This window comes from Grus americana, chromosome 2 (assembly GCF_028858705.1).
Source record: "Grus americana isolate bGruAme1 chromosome 2, bGruAme1.mat, whole genome shotgun sequence".
In the NCBI taxonomy this organism is placed as follows: Eukaryota; Metazoa; Chordata; class Aves; order Gruiformes; family Gruidae; genus Grus; species Grus americana.
In genome coordinates this window covers 23,459,590-23,485,131 of record NC_072853.1, presented here as the reverse complement: position 1 = coordinate 23,485,131, position 25,542 = coordinate 23,459,590, and the positions used below count along the sequence as shown (strand labels likewise).

Below are 25,542 nucleotides of genomic sequence, written 5' to 3'. Positions count from 1 at the left end.
GCTTATTAGCTTGAGAGCAGCACAAGGCCACAGGGGTACCACAGGTTCAACAGCACTGCAAGGAACCTACAAAGTCCTACCAAAGGGCCGAATGCTGCTGAGCAACAGCTGCACTGCTGAATGCTTCTCCAATAACCCGAGAGTCCCAAGTCCACACATTCAGATTGCCTGCACACTCCCAAGCATCCCATAATTCCGCAGACTAAACTGAGCCTGCAAGAAGACAGCTCAAGGCTAGCAGAAGCCACTAGACTGGGCTCTGTGCTGAAGCGCGCTGCTCTTCAGGGCACGCTGCCACCAGTCCTAAACTGGCTCCAGGAAACAGCTTAGCACTGTTTGCAACAAGCTGTATCTAAACTTAACGTATAGTTCTGAATTGGAGGTGACTCTGTATGGAGTCAGCATGTTGTTAGGGCGTCTCTTCAACTGCAGTAGTTAAGCCACCTAATATATTAAGTGCCACTTTATATTAACTTTTCTAAGTAAATTTAGGTGAAGACAACTTAACTGCAATTACGACAAGCTGCTTACATGAAGATACAAGAAACTTGAGAAAATAAACATTTGGACATTAAACTACCATGGTTATGGAAGAAATTACCCTAACAGTAAGATTAGTTTTATTAATCCGTTTCTTCTCCAGGTGGTTTCTAGTCTCTTTGCTCACTGAACCTATGCAGGCTTTTTATATTCTGTAGGAATGCAGGAGAAATAGCAGGAATAAGACTTCAAAAAGCTACAAGACTTGTCCCCCTACAAAGAGATAAAAAACTAATACTTGGCCAGGCAGAAGATGCATAAACCTGTACTTCAGTGATAAACTAGATGTGTGCATGCATAAGCTGGAATTGATTTCAAGATTTTATGACCGAACATCTGTTCCCTGCTTACAAAAGCAGAGGTACATGGAAACTTTCATATTACCAAAGAAATTTACATCCAAATCAGAATTATTCTAGAATTGGCAAAAGCAATTAATTTGACAATATTTATCCACAAGCTGACATACAATACCTTTTTTGTCATCTCCAGCAGCAACCTCAGCCAAGTAACGGTAGTAGTCTCCTTTCATTTTCAAATAGAAAACTTTACTTTCTGCTTGCGAAGCATTAGGGATCAAGAACTTTTCCAACAGAGACTAAAAGAGAAACAAAGAACATAGTGTTTTGAACATACATACTTGTACAGCGTGTTGAACCAACATTGCAGATATACTACAGTCCATTTCAAAGTCAAGACAGCTTTACTTTTTGCCTATTTTCTTCACTTCCTACAGAGCATATTCAGCTAAGGAGAACATGTTCTGGATCACAACTCTAGGTACAATAAGGTATGCTGCACAGTGTGACTCTATGGGAAAGAGGCTACGTTAATTTAACAGATGAGTCTTGTAAGACCACAGGAAGGGTTTCTGTAAGTCCTTATACAGTACCCTCACAAAAACAAAGCAATCTAAAGAGTCTGGGCAGAGGGTATACAATGGAAGAAAGTCTGCATCCACAGAAGATAATAAAAGGAGTTGAACTATCAGCTGCGAAATCGGAGACCCAGATATTTCACATACACAGGCAATAAATAAGCCTCATTACCCTAGCTCCCATTAACTGGAATGCCATACTGACATCACCAGCAAGAAACTGCAAGGTGAACCTGGACTCTTGCATTTCCAGACAGCTGACAATCTGACAGTCAGTTGTGTAGCACTGAAAAGGATCATCTATTTGACTTTATGTGCTGCCCTAACAGGTGTTTCCTATATCTTCCCAAGCAAAACTCTGGAGTTATTCCACCAAATCCTCCCTGTGGGCTGCCAGTTAAGATCAGGTTTTTCTAGATTATTCTAACTGCTTATTAAATTAACATAGCAAGTTCCCAGCTGAGGCAGTCATGTAATTTAGCAAGAGTTCTATTAGGATGAAAAGAAAAAAGAAAAAAAAAAATCACTAGCTTCCACACATTTAGTCAAATTAAGGTACAAGCTTGTCAAACTTCTTGATAGAGTGCTTAAATTCAGACTTTGAAAGAAAAGCCAGTTATTTAAAAGCCAGAAAAAGTGCAGAAGTGCTACTGAATACTCAAAATTAAATCAGAAGCTGTTACAAATACTTTGCTAAGGCTATGTAGCAAATAATTTTTAAAAAAGGTTTTAGTAAGAGTTTTTTGGGTGTTCCCCCCCCCATAAATTAGATGGCATTTCAGTTTTGCCTCACTGGTTTTAGCTCATATTTCCAATGACACCACAGAAATGGACAATCTAATTCAGTTCCAACCCACAGAGCGATGGCTGCTTTACAGTACTTTCTTCTAGATAGCACCCTGCAGGTTAAGTGAGTATCTTGCACGATGTACTCCTGGCATAGGCACACCCTGAATATGGCAGCCTGTAACCCCTGTAGTGTGACACAGGTACCCATCATACCTGCGCTGCTTAACAGGCCAACTGACATAAAGCTACAGAAAACTGTTCATAATTCACAGAAAGAGCATGAAGAGTGAACAAGTTTGGTTGGTTGGGTGTGTGTTTTGTTTGGTTTTGTTTGTGTGTTTTAAGTACTGCTAATTCATTTATATAAATCGTGTATTTAGCCTGGTAGCCTCAACATTGTGTGAAACCCTTCAAAATGAAGTGACCTATGATGGCAGCTCTCTCATTTCTAACTCAGCAGACAGAGTAATGAAGAAGTCTGGCTGACAGAAACAAGCTACGCCTGTGCTCCAATGAGACAGAAAACTGTTAGTGGACTTTCTTTGTTTCAACATAATGAGAGGTATTTATTCAATTATCTTTAATATATAGATATTTCCAGTACCAGGGGAGGTTAGTATATAGCTTCATTTTATAAACATGCAGGAAGACATCAAAAGATATTGCATACCCTTGCTTTCCATCTGAATGACGGCAGAGACAACCCTATGGCAACAAAGGAAACACAAGACAAGCAAGTCGGCAGCAGCAGCATTTTTATGGAGCCAGTGAAACGGGCTGCCAAGCTGCCTCATGCCAAGGGCACCCTTCTGGAGGGCATACCACTATGCAAGGGGAAAGGCTGAGAGTCACCTCTGTCCCAGGGCGCTGGCGCAAAGCAGAAGGCTGGAAGGTATATGGGTCACGCGCTTCAGCTCTCTAACTACTTACATGCTCTGTTCTCACCATTAGAGAGCTTCGAGATTCACAGCTATGAGATTTTTTTCATCAGTGCCAAGAAACTCTGACTTCAATGACAACTGAAGGTTCCCAGCTACTGAGAATAAGGCTCTTTATTAGTTTTTTCTCTGTAGGACTGCAATTAAGCCAGGTGTGTCAGTCTGCACCTACACTTCTGGCACCATGGGGAACTGCCCTCCGTCTGTACCCTCCATTAACTGGTCAGACCAAAATATTGTCAGTGATTCCAGAAACAGAAATCAGTCATCATCCATATAGAAGGTTGTTAGATTAAAAAGTACAGCTCTGCTCACTCCCACAGCAGCAACCAAACTGCCAGACTTCACTTAGGCAACAAATGAGGTAAAATTGTTTGCAAACACCTAATTGAATGGGTGAATGGGACCAGCAGATGGAGAAGAGGAAAGATTATCAATTGAGAAAGTCTTCCTAATCAGATAGATAGTAGCAGAGCAACAGCAGCTTGGACAGTGCATACACCTTGTATTGAAAAAATGTTCTAAATCCATGTCGAATTTAGAAGACTGACAAACTAAGAAAATCCCTTTGAACAGCTCTTCATAGCATATTGCCTATGCAAAGAGGCTCTGACTCCAAGACTGCGCTGGTAGCTTGCTCATATCTGGATGAAAGACTCTATTCTATACAAACAACACATAGGACTGGTAGGCCACATATCTTTGTAAGAATTTTATTTATGCCAAATACTTCATAAACAGCAACAACAAAACCTGAAAGCAGATTAACATTTAAAAGCTAGCATGTGAAATTACTGAAAGATCTCCTCCCTATTATTTATCTAGTGCTATATATATATTCAGTTTCTCCTGTCTGTACCAGTCTTTTTATTTCAGGATATATTTTCCTTTACTGGCATAAGTAAACATAAAACACTCCTTTGAAGTTAGCCTGAAGATTCAAAGTACACTGAATCTTATCCTAGAGAGTGGCTGTGAAAGCTGCAGTCTGCATGGAGGTGGTGTGGCTACAGAAAGCCATACAGATGAGACCAGTAAAACTACTGACCTTTTAGAGTTCAATTACACAAGAGAACATAACATGTTAGGCATAACGAAAGGCATAACCAACCTAACACTTTGTTATCTGCTAAACATCTGCTTACGGGGAATACTGTTTATCTTTTTTTTTAAAATAGCTTTAACTGCAAGGCTTCTTTGGAGGATACATTTTTTCTCACAATGAGGAATATCTTGAAATTCAAATCCTATTGATGAGTTCTGTTTGTCCAAAGAAGAAGAAACAGAAATAAGAACTCTTTCAATAGTACCACCAATATATGCCTACCTACTCTCTCCTTTATCAGTTGACATGACAATGTTTATGAGTATAGACCTGATCACCATAAGGGCCACTGAAGTGCTAACAGCTAGTCCAAGACTGGACCAATAAGCTGATCTGTAATTACTAGGTTTGTTAGGTGATCCCATCACTGCAACGCACACAACACCCTGACAACCGAAGTCCCTACAGCACAGGTATATTATAGCTACATGGTATGTAGCTAAGCCCTTGTGCTCGTTCATGACATTCATGCTATGGTGCCAAATTCCCATCCATTTTTGATATGTACTAATAGGGGCTAACTACAACTCCATGGGCAGTTAATTACAGTGCCTCAATCAGAACCTGGTTTAAAAAGCTGTTTCTACAAAACCAAAACACCACTCCCTGCCCCTCAAGCCTCACAACTACTCAGCCGTACTTGTCAGAGCTTTTAATTTGACAGCAAGAATCTAAGTGCTGTGAAACAAACCATAGCACTGTAGTCAATTAGGCAGATGCAGCAGCATCTTAGAGCACTTTTCAGCCAAAACCTGTAACAGCTTGTACAAGTGCTTCTAATACTTTTCATAGCAAAGTCATACACAGTCTTTCCAGAAAGACTTAATGGAAAATTATTACTTTTTTTAAAACAAACATGCATGTACCAAATTTGAATATCAACTCTTACTAATGTGCTGGCCATTAGAACGTCAGGCTTCAACACCTCACATCTGCAATTGTGATTACGACCAAGTTAACAGCTTCCTGGTACTCTGGACTGGGACAGACAGCACATTTGAACTCGGGAGATGTCAGCTATGCTCACACACAGCACAAATAAGAAATCTCATGAATTTGGTATGTTCCCCCACCCCCAGCAAGTACGCACTAGAGAAGAGTCTTTGTCTCCAAAAACTTAACAGAGGCTGCATGTACACAGCTTTATTATTCTACAGGCAAACTTCAATCCTTTAAACACTAAACTGGTAAGAGATTCACTTTCTTCGTTCTTACACACATTCTTTTGCTAAAGCAGGACACAGTCAACACATGGCAACATTTAACACAATGCATTTTGAGCCTATTTTGATGAAAGGCTCTATGGACTTGCTCCTGTGGTTTTGCAAGATAAAGTCTGAAAGGCAAGAGTTATCAGACTCAGGAGTGTGAAGAAAGCATAACAAGTAGTAATTCTGTGTAACAACCCCCCCCCCACGCTCAACCCTCTACAAAAAGTCTGCCTGCTTCTTACTCAAGTAGACATGCTTCAATTTGTAAAGTTGTGGTGAGAACTACAGTTGAAGACAGGAAGCCAACCCATAAAGACTTGAATAGTCCTTTCCTGACACTTGAAGCCTAAAACTACCCTTTCAAAAGCATTTGCTTACATCTTTGACTTGTGTGGGCCAGAAGACTATTCCCAAATTCATCATAACAGCATTAGAATCAATGCCTCAGTTTTGCCTTGTTGCTTATAATTCCGTGCATATTTCCCTTTATTACAAGCTCGGTCTCAGTACGTTATTGCCTGGGAACTTTAGAGAATTACTAATGCACTTGAGGATTGCATCAACAGCTCTATTTTTTATTTAAGATATTTCACTCCTGACAAACAGGAGATTAAGAATAAAATCACCAGATTCTAGGAAAATATAATTGTAAAAGAGCAGGTAATATAAAGTACTGAGAGCAAGAAACTTTGTTTTTAAATGCCAAAAAATTAATTATTAAGATATACCATTGAATAACAACTCTAGAACTGTTGGAGAATGTAGTGGGTTGACCCTGGCTGGAGGCCAGGTGTCCACCAAAGCTGCTCTGTCACTGTCCATCCTCAGCTGGACAGGGGAGAGAAAAATATAATGAAAGGCTCATGGGTTGAGATAAAGACAGGGAGAGATGACTCACCAATTACTGTCATGGGTAAAACAGACTCAACTTGGGAAAATTAATTTAATTTATTACCAATCAAAGCAGAGTCAAGTAATGAGAAATAAACCTGAATCTTAAAACACCTCCCCCCACCCCCCCTTCTTCCTGGGCTCAACTTCACCCCTGATTTTCTCTCCCTCCTCCCCTGCAGCAGCACAGGGGGATGGGGAATGGGGGTTGTGGTCAGTTCATCACACCTTATCTCTGCCACTCCTTCCTCCTCGGGGGCGGACTCCTCACACTCTGCCCCTGCTCCAGTGTGGGGTCCCTCCCACAGGAGACAGTCCTTCACAAACTGCTCCAGCGTGGGTCCCCTATGAGGTCACAAGTCATAGAATCATTTTGGTTGGAAAAGACCCTTAGGATCAAGTCCAACCATTAGCCTATCACTGCCAAGTCCAACCACTAAACCATGTCCCCAAGCACCACATCTACATGTCTTTTAAATTCCTCCAGGGATGGTGACTCAACCACTTCCCTGGGCAGCCTCTTCTAGTGCTTGACAACACTTTCAGTGAAGACATTTTTCCTAATATCCAATCTAAACCTCCCCTGGCACAACATGAGGCCATTTCTTCTCGTCCTATTACTTGTCACTTGGGAGAAGAGACCAACCCCCACCTGGCTACAACCTCCTTTCAGGTAGTTGTAGAGAGGGATAAGGTCTCCCCTCAGCCTCCTTTTCTCCAGGCCAAACAACCCCGGTTCCCTCAGCTGCTTCTCACTTGTGCTCTAGACCCTTCACCAGCTTCACTGCCACCTTTGGACATGCTCCAGCACCTCAATGTCTTTCTTGTGGTGAGGGGCACAAAACTGAACACAGCACTCGAGGTGAGGCCTCACCAGGGCTGAGTACAGGGGGACAATCAATTCCCTACTCCCACTGGCCACACGATTTCTGATACAAGCCAGGATGCTATTGGCCTTGTTGGCCACCTGGGCACATGGTTGGCTCATATTCAGCCGGCTGTTGACCAACACCCCCAGGTCCTTTACCAGTCCTGCCAGCAAACCTGCTCCAGCTTGGGCTCCTCTCTCCACAGGACCACAGGTCCTGCCAGGAACCTGCTCCAGCGTGGGCTTCCCACGGGGTCACAGCCTCCTTCAGGTGCCTCCACCTCCTCCAGTGTGGGGTCCTCCATGGGCTGCAGGTGGACATCTGCTCCACCGTTAACTTCCATTGGCTGCAGGGGGACAGCCTGCCTCCCCATGGTCTTCTCCACAGGCTGCAGGGGAATCTCTGCTCCAGCACCTGGAGCACCTCCTCCCCCTCCTTCTTCACTGACCTTGGTGTCTGCAAAGTTGTTCCTCTCACTCCTCTCTCTGGCTGCAAATGTTCCTGGTGGTTTTTTTTGTTTTCCCCCTTCTTAACTGTGTTGTTATCCCAAAGGCACTACCACCATCACTGATGGGCTCGGCCTTGGTCAGCAGTGGGTCCGTCTTGGAGCCAGCTGGCATTGGCTCTATCAGACATGGGAAAAGCTTCTAGCAGCTTCTCACAGAAGCCACCACTGTAGCCCTCCTGCTACCAAAACCTTGCCATGCAAACCCAATACGCTGAAACAAGAAGATACTGCTCTCACACAAAAGAGCCAAACTGCAGAATGGCAAAAATCCAAAAGAATACACTGATAAACATTAGGTAATTTAAACAGTATCAGTTTTTCTCAGAGGTAACAAGGCAGGCCTTTTGTTTTCATGCAGTATTGAAAGCCACCTGACATAGTTAAGATTACTTCTAGTTTTGAAGATAAATTACATAGGAGTATTAGCTGAACTTTAATTCATTTGTCATCCATCTGTGGCATATAGCATAGGGATGAAGATGACATGGAAGAATTCTTTGGTTTTTAAATTCACGGAAGACATGAAAGAAAATTCGTGGGTTTTTTTTAAGCTTAGCCTGAAACCTATTTCACACTGACAATGGCCTAATATTTTCATGATGTAAGCAGCACGCCACTATCTTTCTCCAAGACTTTACAAGACCACAGGAAGGCTTGTAGTGCTGACAGGACTCTTCTGTCTACTAACCTACCTGTAACAATGCCCAAACGGGGATGCCATTAGAAACACAGATAAAGCAAGAAAATGTCATGCTTCCATTAGCCTCCATCAATGCCTCGGGACTTCCTGAGCCAGATGTGGCTTCTTTGACTGTAGTAACCTCCAACAGGCTTCTCATCTGCATTCCACACTTGTCCAAACTCCCCTCACATCAGCACAACCTTGACACCCACAACAGACTACAGAGAAGCAGCTGGAGATACCTGACTACCACTACCTGTACATGAGAAAGTGATACTTTTGTCTTAAACCTACTTCACAGTTTCATTTAAAAAAAGTTTAGCTTATAAAAGCACTGGTATTCAAGTCTGCATTTCTTTTAGAAGACTACCAGATAGCTTCAGATTATTTGAAGAGTTTCAGTACCATTTCCAAACAGGAATCAAAAGCCATCCTGGTTGTTATTTATTTTATTCTCTACAAAGGAAGAAGGTGAGGAGAGAAAGAAAAACAAGAAAGATGGGATGGATATTAAGAAAAGGGACATCCAGCTAAAGCACTGTGTTAAAACAAGCAATAAAATTACAGTCTACTGAATCTTAATATTCAGCTTTCCAGATGCATCAAGATACAGTTACCAACTGCAACCCAGAGAGTACCAAGCTTTCCTTGAGTGCCAAAGCTCCTAGGGCAACAATCCTTCCTTCCTGGCACGAGACACAAAACTATCCAGACTACTGTTACAATGTTGACTTGCTGTTTTCAGACTACCTGCACAGCAGAGCATGAGTATCTTAAAGAATTACACGTAAAAAGTATCAGGTGTACTTAGGTAGGCATTCAAGAGTATTGATTCAGATCAGTGTTTCTGGGGACACGCTTGGCTGGAAGAGCTAAATGTACTTGGTTTCATCAAGTTGAACCCATTAACCAACCAGCACAGTAACTGTAGCACACCTTTGTTAAGTTATTCTTTAATAATTTTGTCATCAAAATAGAAGTTTGTAAAAGTAGTCCACCTGTGTTGGACAAGTTCAAGACACCTATAATTCGCCTAGAAAGCCAGTGTGTTATTTTCCAGGCGTGTGTTTTCTGCCTCAGCATCACAGTTAGTAAAATTACTTGGGCTATAAAAACAACACGTGCAATTATCTGCTCTGCGCAGACTGGCACACACACTACAAAGGGTTTTTAACCAAGCCATCTGTGGCCAGTAGAAACTTTATTTACACACGTCTATTTGAATTGTTGGAGAAAAGTAACAAATACTTGTATTTTTAAGAGGAATATTTTTAGCTAATCCCTTCCCAAACCCAGGCTGTTTTGAGACAGGCTCATTACGCTGTTTCCGATGACAGTTCTACCCAGAGCTTGGTATAAGGACTCTGCAACTGCTGCCTCATGGGTGACCTCCAGCCCTCCTGGGGGAAAACCAAAAGGACTGTTCCGCTGTCAGCCTTCTACTCCAGCCAAAAGCAAAGCCTCCTGTTCAAAGTTAGCTATAGATTTCTGTCTACTCATTTGCTCAGCAGAACAGGAATACAAGAAAATCTGTCAAATACTGCTGTGGCACTGGAGATCTCTCTGGCAAAATATCTGCTAAAGAAGGAAAGAAGCCTGCTGCCTGTTCTCAGTACCAGTTATTCTCCCTTCCCATCAAATTGACCACCCACACAAACAGATAGAAGTTTGAAAAAGGTGAGAAGGCTGGCTGGAAAGATTAGGTGAGAATGATGAACCTCAGCATGGGAGGAATTCAGAATTTGGGACAAAGGATCTTCAGGGGGCAAAGAGGAATTTGATTGTGGAATTCATGCAACAGTGGGAGATGTGACATGCACAGGGACACCTGGGACTGATAAGAGCAGGAAAAAGGTACTCTTGATTAGCAGTTTTGCTGTAGTCAATCTTAAGTTCTACAAAGGGAAAAAATGGAGGAAATGAGTCCTGAGTAATAAGAGGGTAACTGAAAAAAGAACTAAAGGATTAATGGAGAAAAAGGAATCCTATGTAATAGACAGAATGGCGAGAAATTTTAGCTTATGCAAAACAAATACTACTAAAACAGTCTAAATGTGTTTCTTTAGAAAAGAGAACAAAAGCAGTATCACATATGGGCAGGCAGAAGAAAATATGGAGGAAGTAGGACACCCTAAAAAAAAACCATCTTCATGCCGACACATGCTGGGGGATAGAACTAAGTCAGTAAGAAGTAGGTATACACACTAAAACGCCTACAGGGTGCTTAGAGGGAAGATATGGCACTTACGGACAGACACACCACTGGTCTGCATGAAAAGAAAAGGATGGAAACTGAGGCAATGAGAAGGAGCATCTCAGTTCACACTTCTACAGCCATACACTTAGCTCTCCTTGCAGATCTACCCTACCCAACTTAGACTATCGCGCCCTTTACTAGCTTGTTCCTTCTATCACTTTGCTTTCCAATTAGTATTTATGGCAAGGGAAGCAAGCTTCATATCAGGATATACTATTTGAGATTATTCAAAATACTTTTAAAGTCCTTCATGCTAATCATTACAGGTTTTTACGAAAGTGCGCTTAACACAATAGTGAAGGAACCAAATTCTGACGCACAGGCAAAAATACATCTCCAGTTTAGTAACCAACTCTGAGAAAACTCATACTAAAAGCAGCAGCCAATAAGACACTTTACAGAAAAATAATTAGGATTAAAGTATTTAATTTGTTGAGGCATTGCTATAGACATTAGTACACAAAACAGTTTCCTCCACTGAGGATCAAAGCCAATACACAATTTTTACCTGTTGGGTTTTTTTTCTGCATCACTTCATTAATTTATTTCCTGAATATTGGGGACTTGCAACAAAAAAGAATGGTGCCAAATGCATCGATCATTATTCTTTGAAGAAACAGACATCTTCTGAGAAACTTGAGATAATACAAAATTGAAAAACCAATTGAGTTGGATGAGAATTTCTGCTAGACAGGTAGGTCTAAGTGATAGCTATGATGGCTGTACTTCAAAGCAGGACATGTCCTAGCTGTTTTAAGACTCTACAGTTTTGTCTCTGAAGAAATACTACTAGAAAAGCCCCATAAAGATGATGTAACACTTTTTATCCTTGATAAGAAACAGAAATACGAACCATCTTTAGCAGCTTGCAGTCTGAGCAGATCCGAAACCTCCTGAAGCAGACTATGTATCTAATAGGAGTTCATTATAGCATACAATGTTAATAAAAGCATTTTATTAGCAAAAATGCCATTTTAGCCTACTCTGCACTAGGAGAATCTGATCAGTTATGAGATCAGATTCCTGTTGTTAAATATTTTGTAACCTGCATAATCACAACGGGCAACAACATCCAGAAGAAACCTCCAAACTGACCCACAACTGCTACCTCATTTGAGCTGAAAACCAAAACAAAACCTTTAAGAATTTACTATTCATCTCAGCAGCAGCATGACTTATTATTACTACTTCTCATTAGAAGAGGTACTGCCAATCCTCTGTCAGAATTCAAGAAAAATAAGCAACTACACAAGAGCTGACATTCAGTAAAAAAACCCAAGCTTAAGAAATAATCACAATCTTACTGCTCTTCAATCAACTTTAATAGCACTGGCTTTCTCAAACTATTTCAAAAGGGTAGTCAACCACTGCCTGAATGGACAACCAGCTTCAGGTTCAGAGACAGGAGCCACTGCGTCTGCCTACTACAAAGAACAAGTAAAGCATTTCAGAACCTGTTTCAGAAATGGTTTTCTGCCAAGTGTATAGTAACAAGACAGAAGTTTCCAGACAAAACCAGAGATAGTGTGGCATCTGTTTATACAGATGTACAGAGATAATGCACCAACTCTGATTATATTCTAGATTTCATATTTCTACCACTTAGAACTTTCACAGGCACAGTAAAAGGTATCTCTACAATGCAGCGTTACTACTCTTAGCCTTCTAAGTAACCAACCAGTGAAACAAACACACTTAGCTTCACAAAATTACAAGTACACGCAGTGAAGTTCTTACTTCAACAGCATGGAAGGAGGAGGAGAGTATCTGTCACAGGTGACTAAACTGATCAACTTAGTTTAATTTGCTGCTTAGAACTGTGTATCAACAGTAAATGCATAAAGTACTTGAATACTGAAGGCTGCTGTCATATAAAGCAAGTTGTTACTTGGATGCTTCTGAAAAGTATAAGCACAATGTACTTTTTTAAAAAGTACACCACAGCCAATTATTAAGCAATAATGCCTAGCGGAATTAATAAAGCAGCCTATTGGTTATAGTAAAGATTTGATCTACTTCCAATAAATGCAAGAGGATATAGATACATGTATATATGTGTATACACGTGTGTGCATAGTTAATGCAACTATCAGAGGTAACTGCATATTTAATTTAATTTTTTTCCATTTACGCAGAGCACCTTAGCAGATTTTACGATAAATGCGTGCATTAAACACACGTATAAACATTATGGATGCACTTCTTGCTAAAATTAGTAAGTACTAGCTCACCTTTGCTCATGCAGCCCAGCCACCAGTAAATTACTTCTAAATGCTGGAATCTAAAATCCTTTCAAACATGAGCTGAAGATTCATGCATTTACAAACAATTACATGAATAATGCAGAATAAATAAAAAACCGCACGTCATCTCATGTTTGACCTGATCCATAAATGATGTTTCAATTCTCCAAGATTCAACAGATTTTCAAGTTTAATTTGCTTAAAAAAATAAAGCAAATTGCTCTAGTTTAGACAGTGTTTTCACTGCAGGGAGGAAAAAGAAAAAAAAAGAAAAAACCCAAACACCCTAAACCAAAAACCCAATAGATTAAAAAAACCAACCCTAAAACCCTGAAGGGGTGTAGCTACAATCAGGAAAGTGATTAAAGGATTAACAAAGTGAAATCATGAGGTTGATGCAAATTGTCTCAGCCTCCTACCTTCAATATAGGTGAGCAATTATACCAGACAAACCCTAACTGAAAAAGCTAGGCTTGGAGAGTTAATCAAAAGCTTAAATTATAACCATTTTGGGAAGTTCGTAAACCCTGGCTACATTTTGCTCTGCAGTATATGAAAGTTCATTCAGAGAAGCATTTGTGAACCAGAGATACTCACATATTTTCATGTACACCACTAGCACATTATCAATTACCATCTTTTAATACAAATTTTAACAACTGGAGATGACATCTTGAGTTCTATGTTGACGTTTGGGCTCCACAGTACAAGAGACCTGAATACAGTAAAATGAGTCCAGTGGAGGCCACCAGCATGATTATGGGGCTGGAACACGTGATGTACAAGGCAAGGCTGAGAGCTAGGTTTCTTCAGCCTGGAAAAAGAGACAACCAGCAGCTCTTACTGCTGTGTACAGCTGCCTAGAGAAGATGGAGCCAGACTCTTCCTGGAGGTCTACAGTGAAAAGACGAGAGGCATGAGACAAGTTGGAACACGAGAAGTTCTGGTTACATACAAGGATTTTTTTTTTCTTCTTTTAACCATAAATATGACCAAATATTATGACAGGCTGTTGGGAGAGGTTGTGGAATCTCCATCCTTGAAGATATTAAAAATTTGACTGACAAGGCCTTGAGCAATGTGATCTAACTGGATCTGTTCTGAGCAGAGTACTAAATGACCTCCCTTCCAACCTAAATTATTCAATCAAAACAGCTTAAAACAACAAAGACTTAAGTTTTTCAAAACAAAGATTTTTGGCACCTAGATTTCAACAAATCTATTCAATTCAAACCCCTCTTCTGTGATTGACATTCTGCAAATAGAAGCTTCTACAAACGCCTCCTCTTCTTTTCCAAAAACATCAAATAAAGGACACGGATCTCAAAGACAGAAACAAAGTGGAGCCAAAGATAAAAAATTAACCAAGCATGAAGGAGTTACAGAACTAAAGGTAGCAATTTTCAGTGAGAACACTGAGGTTTTTGTTAGTATCAGATGTCTTCATAGCATAGAAGGTTGCGTGGTATAATCAGTCACATGAGCTCATAAGCAATCTACTCATCTGCTTGTTAGCACCACTTTATAGGTTAGCTGTGCTCTTTGACCATACAATGGTTGACATTTCTAAAAAAACCTAACAAACTTGACACGTGCATGTCAAAAAGCATATGGCTTCCTGTAGGAGTGAGGACTAAATTTCCTAATCCTGTTAAGAATTAGTGCGGAAACAGGTTTTATAAATGCTAATATAGTAACCTATTAGATGTTTGCAGGCAACTAGAAAATAGTCCCACAATACTTTGAATATGCCTGCAATAGGCATTAATTCTGTGGTATGTTCTTTAAAAAGCCATTTAAATGCATTCTGAATGGAATTACGCTCCCTTTCCCCCAGTGACCTGCAGCCCCATGACAGGTTACTCAACCTCCTACACCCCCCAAAACCGATATACATATGAAAGAATCACAAACCTAAAGTCACTTAGTTGAGATTTAACTGTACCTTCTCTTCTCACAAGAATAACCACTTCTAAAAAGTGAAGCATTTATAACAAGTACAAAGAAGTCTAAATAGCAGAAGCACACAAGGAGTACCATTTTACACTTCTGAGCATGAAATTATGAATAAATAATGTGGTGAAGAAAGCCAACAAGGGTCCTGAACAGCACCATTAACCTACAGCTTTTCTGGCAGGGAGGGAGTGGGAAAAGTGTGCTGTGTAGCACTTATGTGCAACAGTAACTCTAGAGCACTGAAAGGCAGCCACAGTTTCGGTACCTCTCCAGACCTTAAGGGCAACAATCAAAAGGGAAAAAGAAACAGTGAAACAGAGTGCTTGGGCATTGCAAGGAAAGAGATTTACTTAAGGTATGACTGTGGGGGAACTTGGGGGAGGAAGACATCAGCTAGAAAACCGGGCATGGGGGAAGGACACGGGAACTGTGCATCCTGTGGAAGATATCCAGGGGACTACTCCGCTGCCGCAAGCACCAGCCTAGGGAAAGAGCGTAACAGTCTAGAATTACATTCATACTAAAGTGAAGATAACTAGTTGTGTTTTAAATTATTAGTTTACATTTAGCTCATATCAGAGACTGCCTGAAAGCTACAAGTAGTTTAGAGCTCCTGAGAACTTCTAACATGCAAGCAGTATCAGATGCTAGCTAAGTCCTCTCCATACATTCTGCTCTGTACCTCAGAATCCTCACTAGCTGAAAAACTCACCTTACTACAGATTTAATTTGAACTGCTTCAGTTACAGCTCTGTTTCCCATTAACTGCAAAAAGCATTTTGAAGAAAATCCACACCTCTTAGATTAACAACAATTTTTATTATGGAAATGACAAATAGAAGATCGTTATACTGGTATTTTAGACAGACCCTCCCTTCTACTACAGAAAGTGAAACAGGATGTGAAGCACACACTTAGCTAACATGAGGAAAAGTACTTAACAGAAAGCTTAATTTCCTGTATCAATACAAAATTTCTGAGGCTGGAAATTTTCTAGAATATTCAAGTACATTTAAGATGCTCGAGTATGGCAATGTACTTCCTTCCCCACACACATCAGATTACTCTTGAAGAATTTGGAAATTCAGTCTTTATTGTTAAGTGTAAGGAACTTCTACTAAGCACAATGTATCACAATTATTTGCAGTTTATCAGCACTACCAGACCAACTCCAAATTAGAGTCAGTTATACCACACCTGAATATACTCCAGAGTACATCTGACAGAATTGGTGCTGGACCAAGAAATTTTAGGTGTCTCTTCTTTGCAGAGCAGCACTCTGAGGCTGCTGCAAACAAAAGGATGAGTTCAGCTGTTTGTAGAGCTGCAGAGGTACTCCACAGCAGGCTCAAGTGAGGGAAGATTTAGGAAGAAGCTGATATAGATGCTGGCTTTTCGTGCTGCAAGGTCAGTGTAGAGGAGAAAAATAAACGGTCTAATAGTTATGAAGCAATAAAGAAGTCCAATATTAATTGCTCTTACTCACTCCATAAGTTAGTGGAAGAGCTGGGAACAGAACCCAGGCACAGTTTAGTATACTCTGCGTCTACTGGATTAGAGGAGCTATTTCTTCCAATCCACTAGTAATTTGATTCCAACAAACGAGGGAAGAGAGTGAGAAGCAGCAGAGGAGCCAGCTTTGGCTGCATTCTGCTAGTCACAAACACATTCTATTAATTGGTTTCCTCCCTTCAACACTGAAGTTAGGACACCAGTCACTTCCACACAGAGCTGTGATGTAACACCCCAGGGCATTAAATATTACTTAAGAGCCTAGCAGCCAATTGAAGACACAACAACAGCTCAAACAGATTCACAGTCTTAATAAAAGATAAAAAAAGTTTCCAAGCTACTTTTGTACTGTAATTGATAAAGCTCGTGACTGAAAACTTCGAAAGTTTGTTAACACTTCGGGTCTTATTAATGGCACAGTTCACACCAATCAAGACTTGGTAAGCTTTGTTTTTCACTTCTCTGAACAGACTAGCTTAGGCCATACAAAAATTATAGAGGAACTTCTGGCAAAAAAACCCCCGAAACAACCTAGTTCTAGGCTTGCCTGTGGCATTGTGCAGACTCCTGTTCATAAAAAAACCAACTAAATATGTTACCACAATTCTTTTTTCCTCTGTTAAAGCAATACAGTCAGTATCATCTTGTTAGGTAAGTAAGAATGTATCCGAACAGGATATTCCCAAGAAACAAGAATATGTTTTTAAATATTAATCTAATTCTTCAATGCAATTAGCAATGGCAAAGGTAGTGCATGTCATTTGAAAGCATTTTAAAATCCTCTCTTGAATAAAAAAAAGTTTTTAATTTTTTTCTTTTTAAACCCAAGTCTAAACCAGTAGTTTTTATTACTGCTCATGACTGCCTAAGGCATAGTTTCTTCTGGACAGTAATTTTTTCTTAATCCATTAAGAAAAACCGGACTGGCAACACTAAAGATTACTAAGACATTAGCTGCCTAAAAGTAGTAACATGTCAAAGAATAATAATTTCTTTGAATAATGTATGTGTATCTCCTTAAATTCAAAAAGAAATTCCAGTCCATTTTGAGATTCAGAAGATTTAACAAGATTCCCCGCCTCTATGCACTCACCCAGATACTTTAGCTGCTGCAGGAGCAAACTTGAAAGCTGGGGTTTTGTTTTTGTATATAGCATGCACAATAAAAGGTAGTTTCACCTCAATCTGGTTTCCATTATTGGAAAAGAAAATAATTGCAAACACTAAGTTCTTCTAAAAAGGAGTTTCTAAGCCCAATGACTTAAAGTGATTTCTTAAACCCAAACGTAGTTTACAAAAGAATTTCAGATCACTCTGAACTGAAAGCATCCACCCCCGAGGACTTTCCTATTAATAAAATAAATTCATTAATTTAAAAAAGAAATAACAAGAAATTAGAACACCAGATTTGGATCCTTATTTCCCTGGCTTAAATAGATGAGCAACCATTTAACAACACAAGAACTAGCAAATCGGTTCTTTCCTATGTGCAAGTTTGGCATTTCCATTTTTATAGTGGAAGTTTAAGAGTTATTCTTACACAAATAACAAAACATACGAAAACTGGGTGTGTTACAATAACCATGGAAGCCAGCCTAAGCTGGAAGCCAAGGCTCAGAGTTATCCATGCCAACTTTTACGCACCCTTGGAGAACCAGTCTTCTAGATGCAATTACCATCCATGTCACTTAGTTATCTTACACAGCAAGCAAAATTGATGCTACTCATTGATCTTAATTTTCATTTGACATCAGATCTTCAAGCACATACTTAGCTATTTAACACTTCCCTCATATCACATGGCATTCTGTCACCTCCAGGTACGTGATCCCTTGTCACACACATGATGACACACCAGCAGGGTCCACAGTCCAGTGGACAATTCTACTGCTGACAGTAACATCTACCTCACAAGTGGTCGCAGGACTGGACATCCGTTGATCGTGTGCTTGTTGAAGCACCACAGGCGGATGCAGTTGAAAAAACCCTGACAATCTGGAATAAGCATTTGGAAGAGGTTCAGATTTCATAAACCAGTCTCCTAACGAAAATATAGGGTTGTTTACCGGGTATATGCATGTTTTAACATAACTACAAGCCACAGAAACACCCAACTTGAACACCCTTTTAGTTTGCTACTAAAAATTTTAAGTTTAAGAAGGTATCACAGCATTTCTAGTGCCTCTTCCTGCAGACAGTTTTCTGCATGGCTGAGTCATAACTAACATTACATCATCTTGCCAAGGGAGGGGCACAATTTCCGTAGAGTAAGAACTACCTCTTACAACCAGAGCAGCATATTAAAGTTGCAGAAATCAAAGTGATCTAGGATACAAATATTGCACTGAGGAGGGAGGGCGGAGGAGTAAACCCCAAACTAAACCTGTATCTGGTTCAGTCTCAAATAAATACGTTGACTTTTCATACCTATTACTTTATATACAATAATGTTTCAACACATCTCCAAATTCACTAGCATTGAAAAGCATGATGATTTGTACATAAATAATCAATACATTAGAAGGAGAGAAAAGTCAGACTTTTTTTTAAACCCTGTCCTTCAGAAATAGCATAGATCACAGCTTTACTAACAGACTGGAAGTAGTCCCAGAGGGCCCAGGACCATTTACCCTGCAACTCTAAGTAAAAATGGATCAACAGTTTCATTATTTCTCACCAGCACATCATTGCAGATGTCTCTTAGCTCAGTCTCAATTTTCTCTCTGTATTCTCGAGCCATCTGCTGTTTTTTCTCAGCGCCTTCCGTCTTTTGTTCAATACTTGAGACGACTCTCCAAGATGACCTACGGGCTCCTACAACATTTTTATAGGCAACAGAGAGAAGATTCCTCTCTTCGTTGGACAACTCAGCTCCTTGCTCAGTCACAGACTTCATGCAACTTGCCATGTCATCATATCTTTCAGCCTGCTCAGCCAGTTTGGCCTTCTGCACCAGCTCATTTTTATCCATGCTGATATTTCTAAAGAGGAAAAATAGTGAGGGATTATTCAGACATTGACCAAGCACAAAGGTGTTTTAACTTCATATGCAGAGCAACCATTCTCTAAGTAGTTTGGAACTACAAGAGGTACAACTGAAATCCAGAATGCAAGGCATACAAGCACCCAATGCTTAAACACATGGATACATGATTAAAGAGTTAAAGTCACTGCTTCCTCCTGGAAAATTGTTAACTTTTACAGGTATGTTATTTTAATAAATGCAAACAAAAACATCCAACAGTGCAGTCAGAGCAAATCATTCCTATCTTACGCACATAAACAATCCTAGTTCTTTGCCATCACTCACTCATATGACTACATTCAAGCTGCAGCATCAACTGCACTAAATTATCAATATAACAAAATTGACAAAGAAAATATCCAATAGTAAGTTTTTCACAGAAGACCAAATAAAGGCTAGACAAACAGTACCAGGCAACTCTCTGTGCCTTAACAGAATCTTACATACAGAAAGACTTAGCATAGGGATCTGCAAATCAAATCCCACGCTAGGTGTTATAGAGTGCACCAAATATCTAAATTTCAAGGTGTACACCCTTCAACAATGTTAATAACTTCCTTTCCCAAAATGGGATACAGTAGACATTATGAGCTGGGTACTGCCACTCAGCCTGAGAGGCTATGCTTTCAGAGACAAAAGGAAAATTTACTATTTAAAAATATTACTTCAACATCAGTATTTGAAATAGCACAACCCAGATGAGATGTTTCATAATCTGCATCTTATCAGCACTTAAAATAAATAAAATCAAGCTCTGTTGAACAGAGGTATTGGGCTGGGGTTTTTTTGGTACATCATGAAAAATTAGTCCTCCCTCAATCCCCATCCTTTTACATATCTTGACTTGATCATTTTGAGGCGCTGGCAATGTGCTTTGGGATACACCAGCCTTTAAAAGTTTTTCTAGATTATTAAAGCAAGATGCAATTTTGGTCATGTTTGCTTTATGTATTTCTGTATGTTTCATACACCACAATCCAGCATCTTAATCTTTAACCATTAACCTTTTTGTCATTTTACATTGTTATCACAAACAATAGCAGCACTACCTTCCGTTTAGGAATAAATTAAGCTTTTTTTTAACATTCTAGTCACCTGAAAGAAAGAGTTTTAGTAGCTCCTACCCCCCGACATCGGGGCATAAACTCAGCGTCTGTTCCACAGCGTTTGCAAATGTGCGTGTAAAACTTGACCGCACCGTGAACGGCGGGGTTAAGGAGCCATTTTAAGGCAACGTTTTGGCTACGGCTATTTACCACCCGGCGTGATCAGGACGAACGTAGTTAAAAAGCCGGCCCCAACGCCAGTCTACCGGGCCACCGGGCTGCCCGCAGGCTGCTACGGCGGCATCCTTCCCAGGCGGCCAGGCCGTCCGCCGTTCCCGGCGACCGAGGGGGACCGCCCGCAGGCGCGGCGAGGGCTGGGCGCTGCCCGCGATTCCCCCCCACGCGAGGTGACAGCAGAAAATGGAGAGGCCCGGGGGAGGAGCGGGCGGCGCGGTCCCCGGGGGCGAAGAAGCAAGCTCCGGGCCGCCCCTCCCCGCGCTGCGGCCGCCGCATCCGCCCGCCGCGGGGACACCGAGCGCCTCGCCGGCCGCCTTTGTCATGGCGGATCGGCGCCGGAGCCCAGCCCACTTCAGCGCGCGTTAATCCCGCTCACCTCCGCCCAGCGCCGGGGGCGGCGGCGGGGGAGGATGCCGCGTCCCCGCCCCGGCAGCGGCCGGACGAGGGGAAGCCCGCGGGCCCAGCCCCGGGGGATGAGGCGGGGGGGGGAAGAAGAGGCGGCGGCGGGGGAGCCCCCTCCTGTCCCGAGGGAGCCGCCGCTATCGCCCGGACCCCTCGGCCGGGGCGAGGGGAGGAGGGGGCAAGGATGGGCGGAGGCGGGGGAGGGAGAGGCCGGGCAGAGGGGAGGGAAGCGAGCCCGACCGAGGGGCGGCCGCTGCGGCTCTTCCGCGCCCGGGCAGCGCTCCCGGCGGGAGACCACACCCAGCGGCGGCCGCCCGCGCCCGGCGCGCCGGCCCCCCGCCCGGCGGAGGCGACGCCCCCCCCTCCCACGCGCCCACGGGCGCAGGGTCGCCCCCGCCTGCCGCGCCACGGGCGGGGCCCTCACCTGCCGCCCCCTCCCCCGCCCCACCGCCCCCAGCCACTCTTCCCCCCCCTCCACTCCCTCCTCGCCAGCGGGGAGGGGCACCCGCGGCCTCACCTGCGCGGCCCCCGCCGCCCTCCGCAGCGACCCCCGTGGGGCAGGCTGCTCCCGCCGCCCCGCTCCCTCCCCGCGGAGCCGCCCTGCTACCGCCGCCGGCGAGGCCGGAGGGGAGGGGGGGGGTTTAGGGAGGTCTCGGCGCTGCCCGCCGGCCGCCTCGCTCGGCCCCCCCAAGCCCCCGGGGGCGGGGGGCAGGGTCCCGGAGCGGCCGCCCGGCGCGGGGGCCGGAGGCGGGGCGGCGCGGCGGGCCCCGTTACCTGTGCGCGGCGGGAGCGCGGCGGCGGGTGTCTCGGGGCGGGCGGCCGGCGCGGACTGTGCCTGTCTCGCGGCTCGCTGCGCTGCAGCCTCTCTCCCAGCGCCACACACGGCGTCTCCGCCAATCACCGCGCCGCAACGCACGGGCAGCGCACCGCCCGTGACGTCAAGCGGGGCCATGGCAACGGCGAAGGCGCGAGCACGAGCCCGCGCCTCCCCCGGCGCGCCACAGGGTGGAGGCCTCACCAACCGCCGCGGGCGCCGGCGGCGCGCGGGCCGGCGGGACACGCCTAGAACCCGCGGCCTCGCCCGCGGGCGCGCGCCTTTGCCCCCGCTCCCCCCCTCCCCCCCGACTGCGGAGCCGAGCGGGGGGGGTCGTCCGCGCTGCGGGGCTGCCGCAGGGCCGGGCCGGGCCGGGGCGAGGCGGCGTCCCGCCCCCTCAGCCCTGGCCTCTGACACTCCGCCAGCCGCCTCGCCCGGCCCGGCCGGGCCCGCCGCCGCTCGGCGGGGAGCCCGCATCCCCTCCCCCCGCTTCTCCGCTGGTCGGCTGAGGAGATCGGCGGTGGCGGAGCTGTCCCCGGGCCTGCGGCAAAGGGCGCCGTGTGGAGACGGGGGGGGAGGAGGGCGGCACCGCCTGATGTGGCCGTGGGTTGTGTGTGGGTGCCACCGCCGCCCCCCCATTCCCCACACACCCCAAGCGACCTCTCTTGGCTTTGTGTTTCCCACGAGGGCCGAGTTTTTCCAGTTACCCCCTTGCCGAGCCCCTGCAGGGCCTGGCTGAGCATCCACCGCCCTTCCCATTGCAGGGCCACAACCTGGGGCGCCTGTGCCAGAGGGTGGGTGGTGGGTGATCTCCGGGGTACCGAGGGGACAGGGACCGTCCCGGTGCATGCAGGTCTGCGTGACGGCCTGCTCGGCGTCGAACTGTGTGACGGGAACCTAATCCTGGTCCAGGCGTGGGAAGGAGGTTGTGGGTCGGAAAGGTCCAGAAGGAGCCAGGGCAGCGGCACCCCCAAGCCCCTGGAAGGAGCCTGGGGGTAGCAGCAGGGCTCTTCCAGACCTGCCTGGGGCTGGTGGGGTTGGCACGCAGGTGGGCTCTGCAGAGGCACAAGAGCCCTTTTGCCAGCCTCTGCCTTGGAAAGGCAAAGGGCATTTTGGCCAGCACCACGCAAATGTTGATGAGAACATCCTGGCAGGAGTAGGAAGAGTATGAAAATAACAAACACTGCTGTTGTTGGAAATGCTTTTTTTGACAAAAGAGTGTTTCTCAAAGGTGTTCAAAGCCTGCATTCACTTGTCCCCTTTTTGAACAGCATGTCCCAGCTTGAATCCCTGTCTCAAGTATGCGGTGTCCTGACCTCTCAGATGCTTTCTCCTGGCCTCTGGGATCAGCACTATCTCACAGGATTAGAAATAAGATGGAGAATAAGAAAACAGATGGAGAGAGCACCTCAATATGTTTTTTGAAAAGGGTGGAGTAGGATAGAGGGGGTAGGGAGATTTCCCCTTCCAGACTCATGTTGTATCTGGCAATGCTAGGGAACAGGAGCATCTCCAGTGGGAGAGGGAGATCCCTGCCCAGGGGTTTGCTCCAGGCTGTAGTGCCTCTGGGAGACCCTGGTGAGCACGCTGCCCATCCCTTTTCAATGCCAGGTCTCATATAAAACCTCAGGCTCGGTCACACGGTGGGTTACCGAATCCCAGCTGTGGAGCCGTAACTGGAAATCAAGCAGCAGCAGCAGCTTTCTGAGCGACTCACGCTCAGATCACAAATACTTGCTTGACTAATCGTTCAAAACAACTCACGCAGAAATAGCTACAGAGCAGGACGGATGTGTACGTAGATGGACCCATAAAAATCTGTTAGTAGGGCAGTAAATGGGAATAGCATAGGAAGAGTGAGGTGCTTGCTTCTTGGAAAGCCAGAGGACGTTATGAATGCATTTGTGTTCTTGATTAGGGACTGACCGGGACCAGGCTGGTATCGTATCAGAGAAAACAGCATCAATAGGTTCCTCTGCAGATGCACTGCCTTCTGCCTCATGCCTCCTAGTCTTGCCTGCATGCCTCTCCCTGTCTTTTCCAGGTGCTTCTGGGAGAATGTTCCTTCTCAGCGTGTTCCTTGTCTTCCACCCTGCAGTGATGAAGTGACTGTAGACCTGACAGTGCGATGAAGTGACCAGAATGGGAGTTTTATTTCTAAATCTTCAAAACACAATCCCATGTTTTGACTGAATATCAGAAAGGTGCTATTTTAAGCTCTGCATGACAAAGTTGACTTTTTTAAGAATAGGGCTTTTTTTCATTTACCCTAAAAATTGCATCATATAAAAAAGAGTTAGGTTTTCTGTGGTGGCATTTTACCTGTAGGGTTTGTTTATGGACCTCTTACTACCCTTTTTCATGGCCTAAAATGTATATTGGGGTTTGTCATAACGTACATTTTTCTCCGTGTAATTTTTGTCCAGCAACTTGTTATCTTAGACATTGATTTAACAGTGGGATATTTTTTATTATTGTTATTATTTTCCATCAGTTCTAGTGCCTTCCATTTACTTCAAGATTTAATGAATTTCACTCATGTTCTTGAGGAATATTGCTGGAATGCTTGTGAAGAGAGCTAAAAAAAAAAAGCAAAGTGAGCAATATCGGGTAGAGCAAAGCTCACCAGAATTTACTAGCTGTGTCAGGTGAGAACATCACTGTTGCTTAATTTAAATGTGAAGAAGAAGACAACCTTCCTTTTTACTTGCCCAGTGATGCTTTGTTGGGGTATACAGATATAGAGGAGTTCGGTTTTGAAACAAGCATTGTAACACTCAGGTTTGTAATGTATTCCAATACACAATGCTTCTTCATCTTATCTGTTTTTATTTTTTTACCATTATTTTCCACTTTAGGAAGCAATAGGAGGAGAGCTTGAGAGCTGTACTTGAACACAGATGGTATGATGGCACAGCATTTGCTGCAACTTGCTTCAAGTTATGTTACAGAGTTCATTTTTAACATAAGCTTTAAACCTTTATTTTGTAGAAAAGTCTCTTTGAAATGGCAACCACCCAAATACAGACTATACGTTTTCAGAGGTGCTTGAATATTTTGCGGTAACATGATGAAAAATTAACTGATATGGGAAAAAGAATAATCCTTAAAAATGCATAAAGAATCCAGACTGGAGCATACGTTAGATGAAGCACAGGTATGTGTTGCTTTTTGATGTCTCCAGGAAATATAGGGGAACCCCCTGTGAAGTAGGCTGCAATACCGTAGGCAGTGTCAATAGTTTTGTGGAAGGAAAACATCAGCCTTTTCATTCAGTCCTTTCCATTATTTCTGGTTTTAGAGTGAATGGAATGTCTCCTCCAACAACCCTAATTGCCACTAACCAGAGTTTTTGTTTGCTAACAGCCCCATGTGTCAATAGATGCTGCACTCAGTTCCCCTTTAAGTGGACTATTTTTGCCAAACACCATTTCCACTCCTCTGGATTTCATGAACGCTGCCATTTGACACAGATCCAAGGAATTAGACATTACTCACCTTTGCATATGCCATCTCTTGAACAGATACTCTCCCGCTGTCTTCTATTCTTCTATTTCCTGCACTTTTCCCCCAGTGTGGAATGTTTTATTTTGTCTTGCTTATTGCAGTTTTGACCGGGGAACTTGGTCTCTTAAAAAGA

General features: G+C 43.7%; 1 protein-coding gene across 1 annotated transcript in view; it reads right to left on the bottom strand.

Annotated features, from left to right (window-relative positions):
* YWHAZ (tyrosine 3-monooxygenase/tryptophan 5-monooxygenase activation protein zeta) overlaps positions 1–22,023 on the bottom strand; it is a 30,564-nt gene extending 8,541 nt beyond the window's left edge. The window contains exons 1-3 of the mRNA XM_054814988.1: positions 21,863–22,023; positions 19,056–19,359; positions 1,015–1,138 (exon numbers count right to left, since the gene is read on the bottom strand). Of these exons, the coding sequence (XP_054670963.1) occupies positions 1,015–1,138; positions 19,056–19,349 (418 nt within the window). The 5' untranslated portion in view covers positions 19,350–19,359; positions 21,863–22,023. The remainder of the gene's footprint in view (positions 1–1,014; positions 1,139–19,055; positions 19,360–21,862) is intronic.
* Between the last annotated feature and the right edge of the window lie 3,519 nt (positions 22,024–25,542).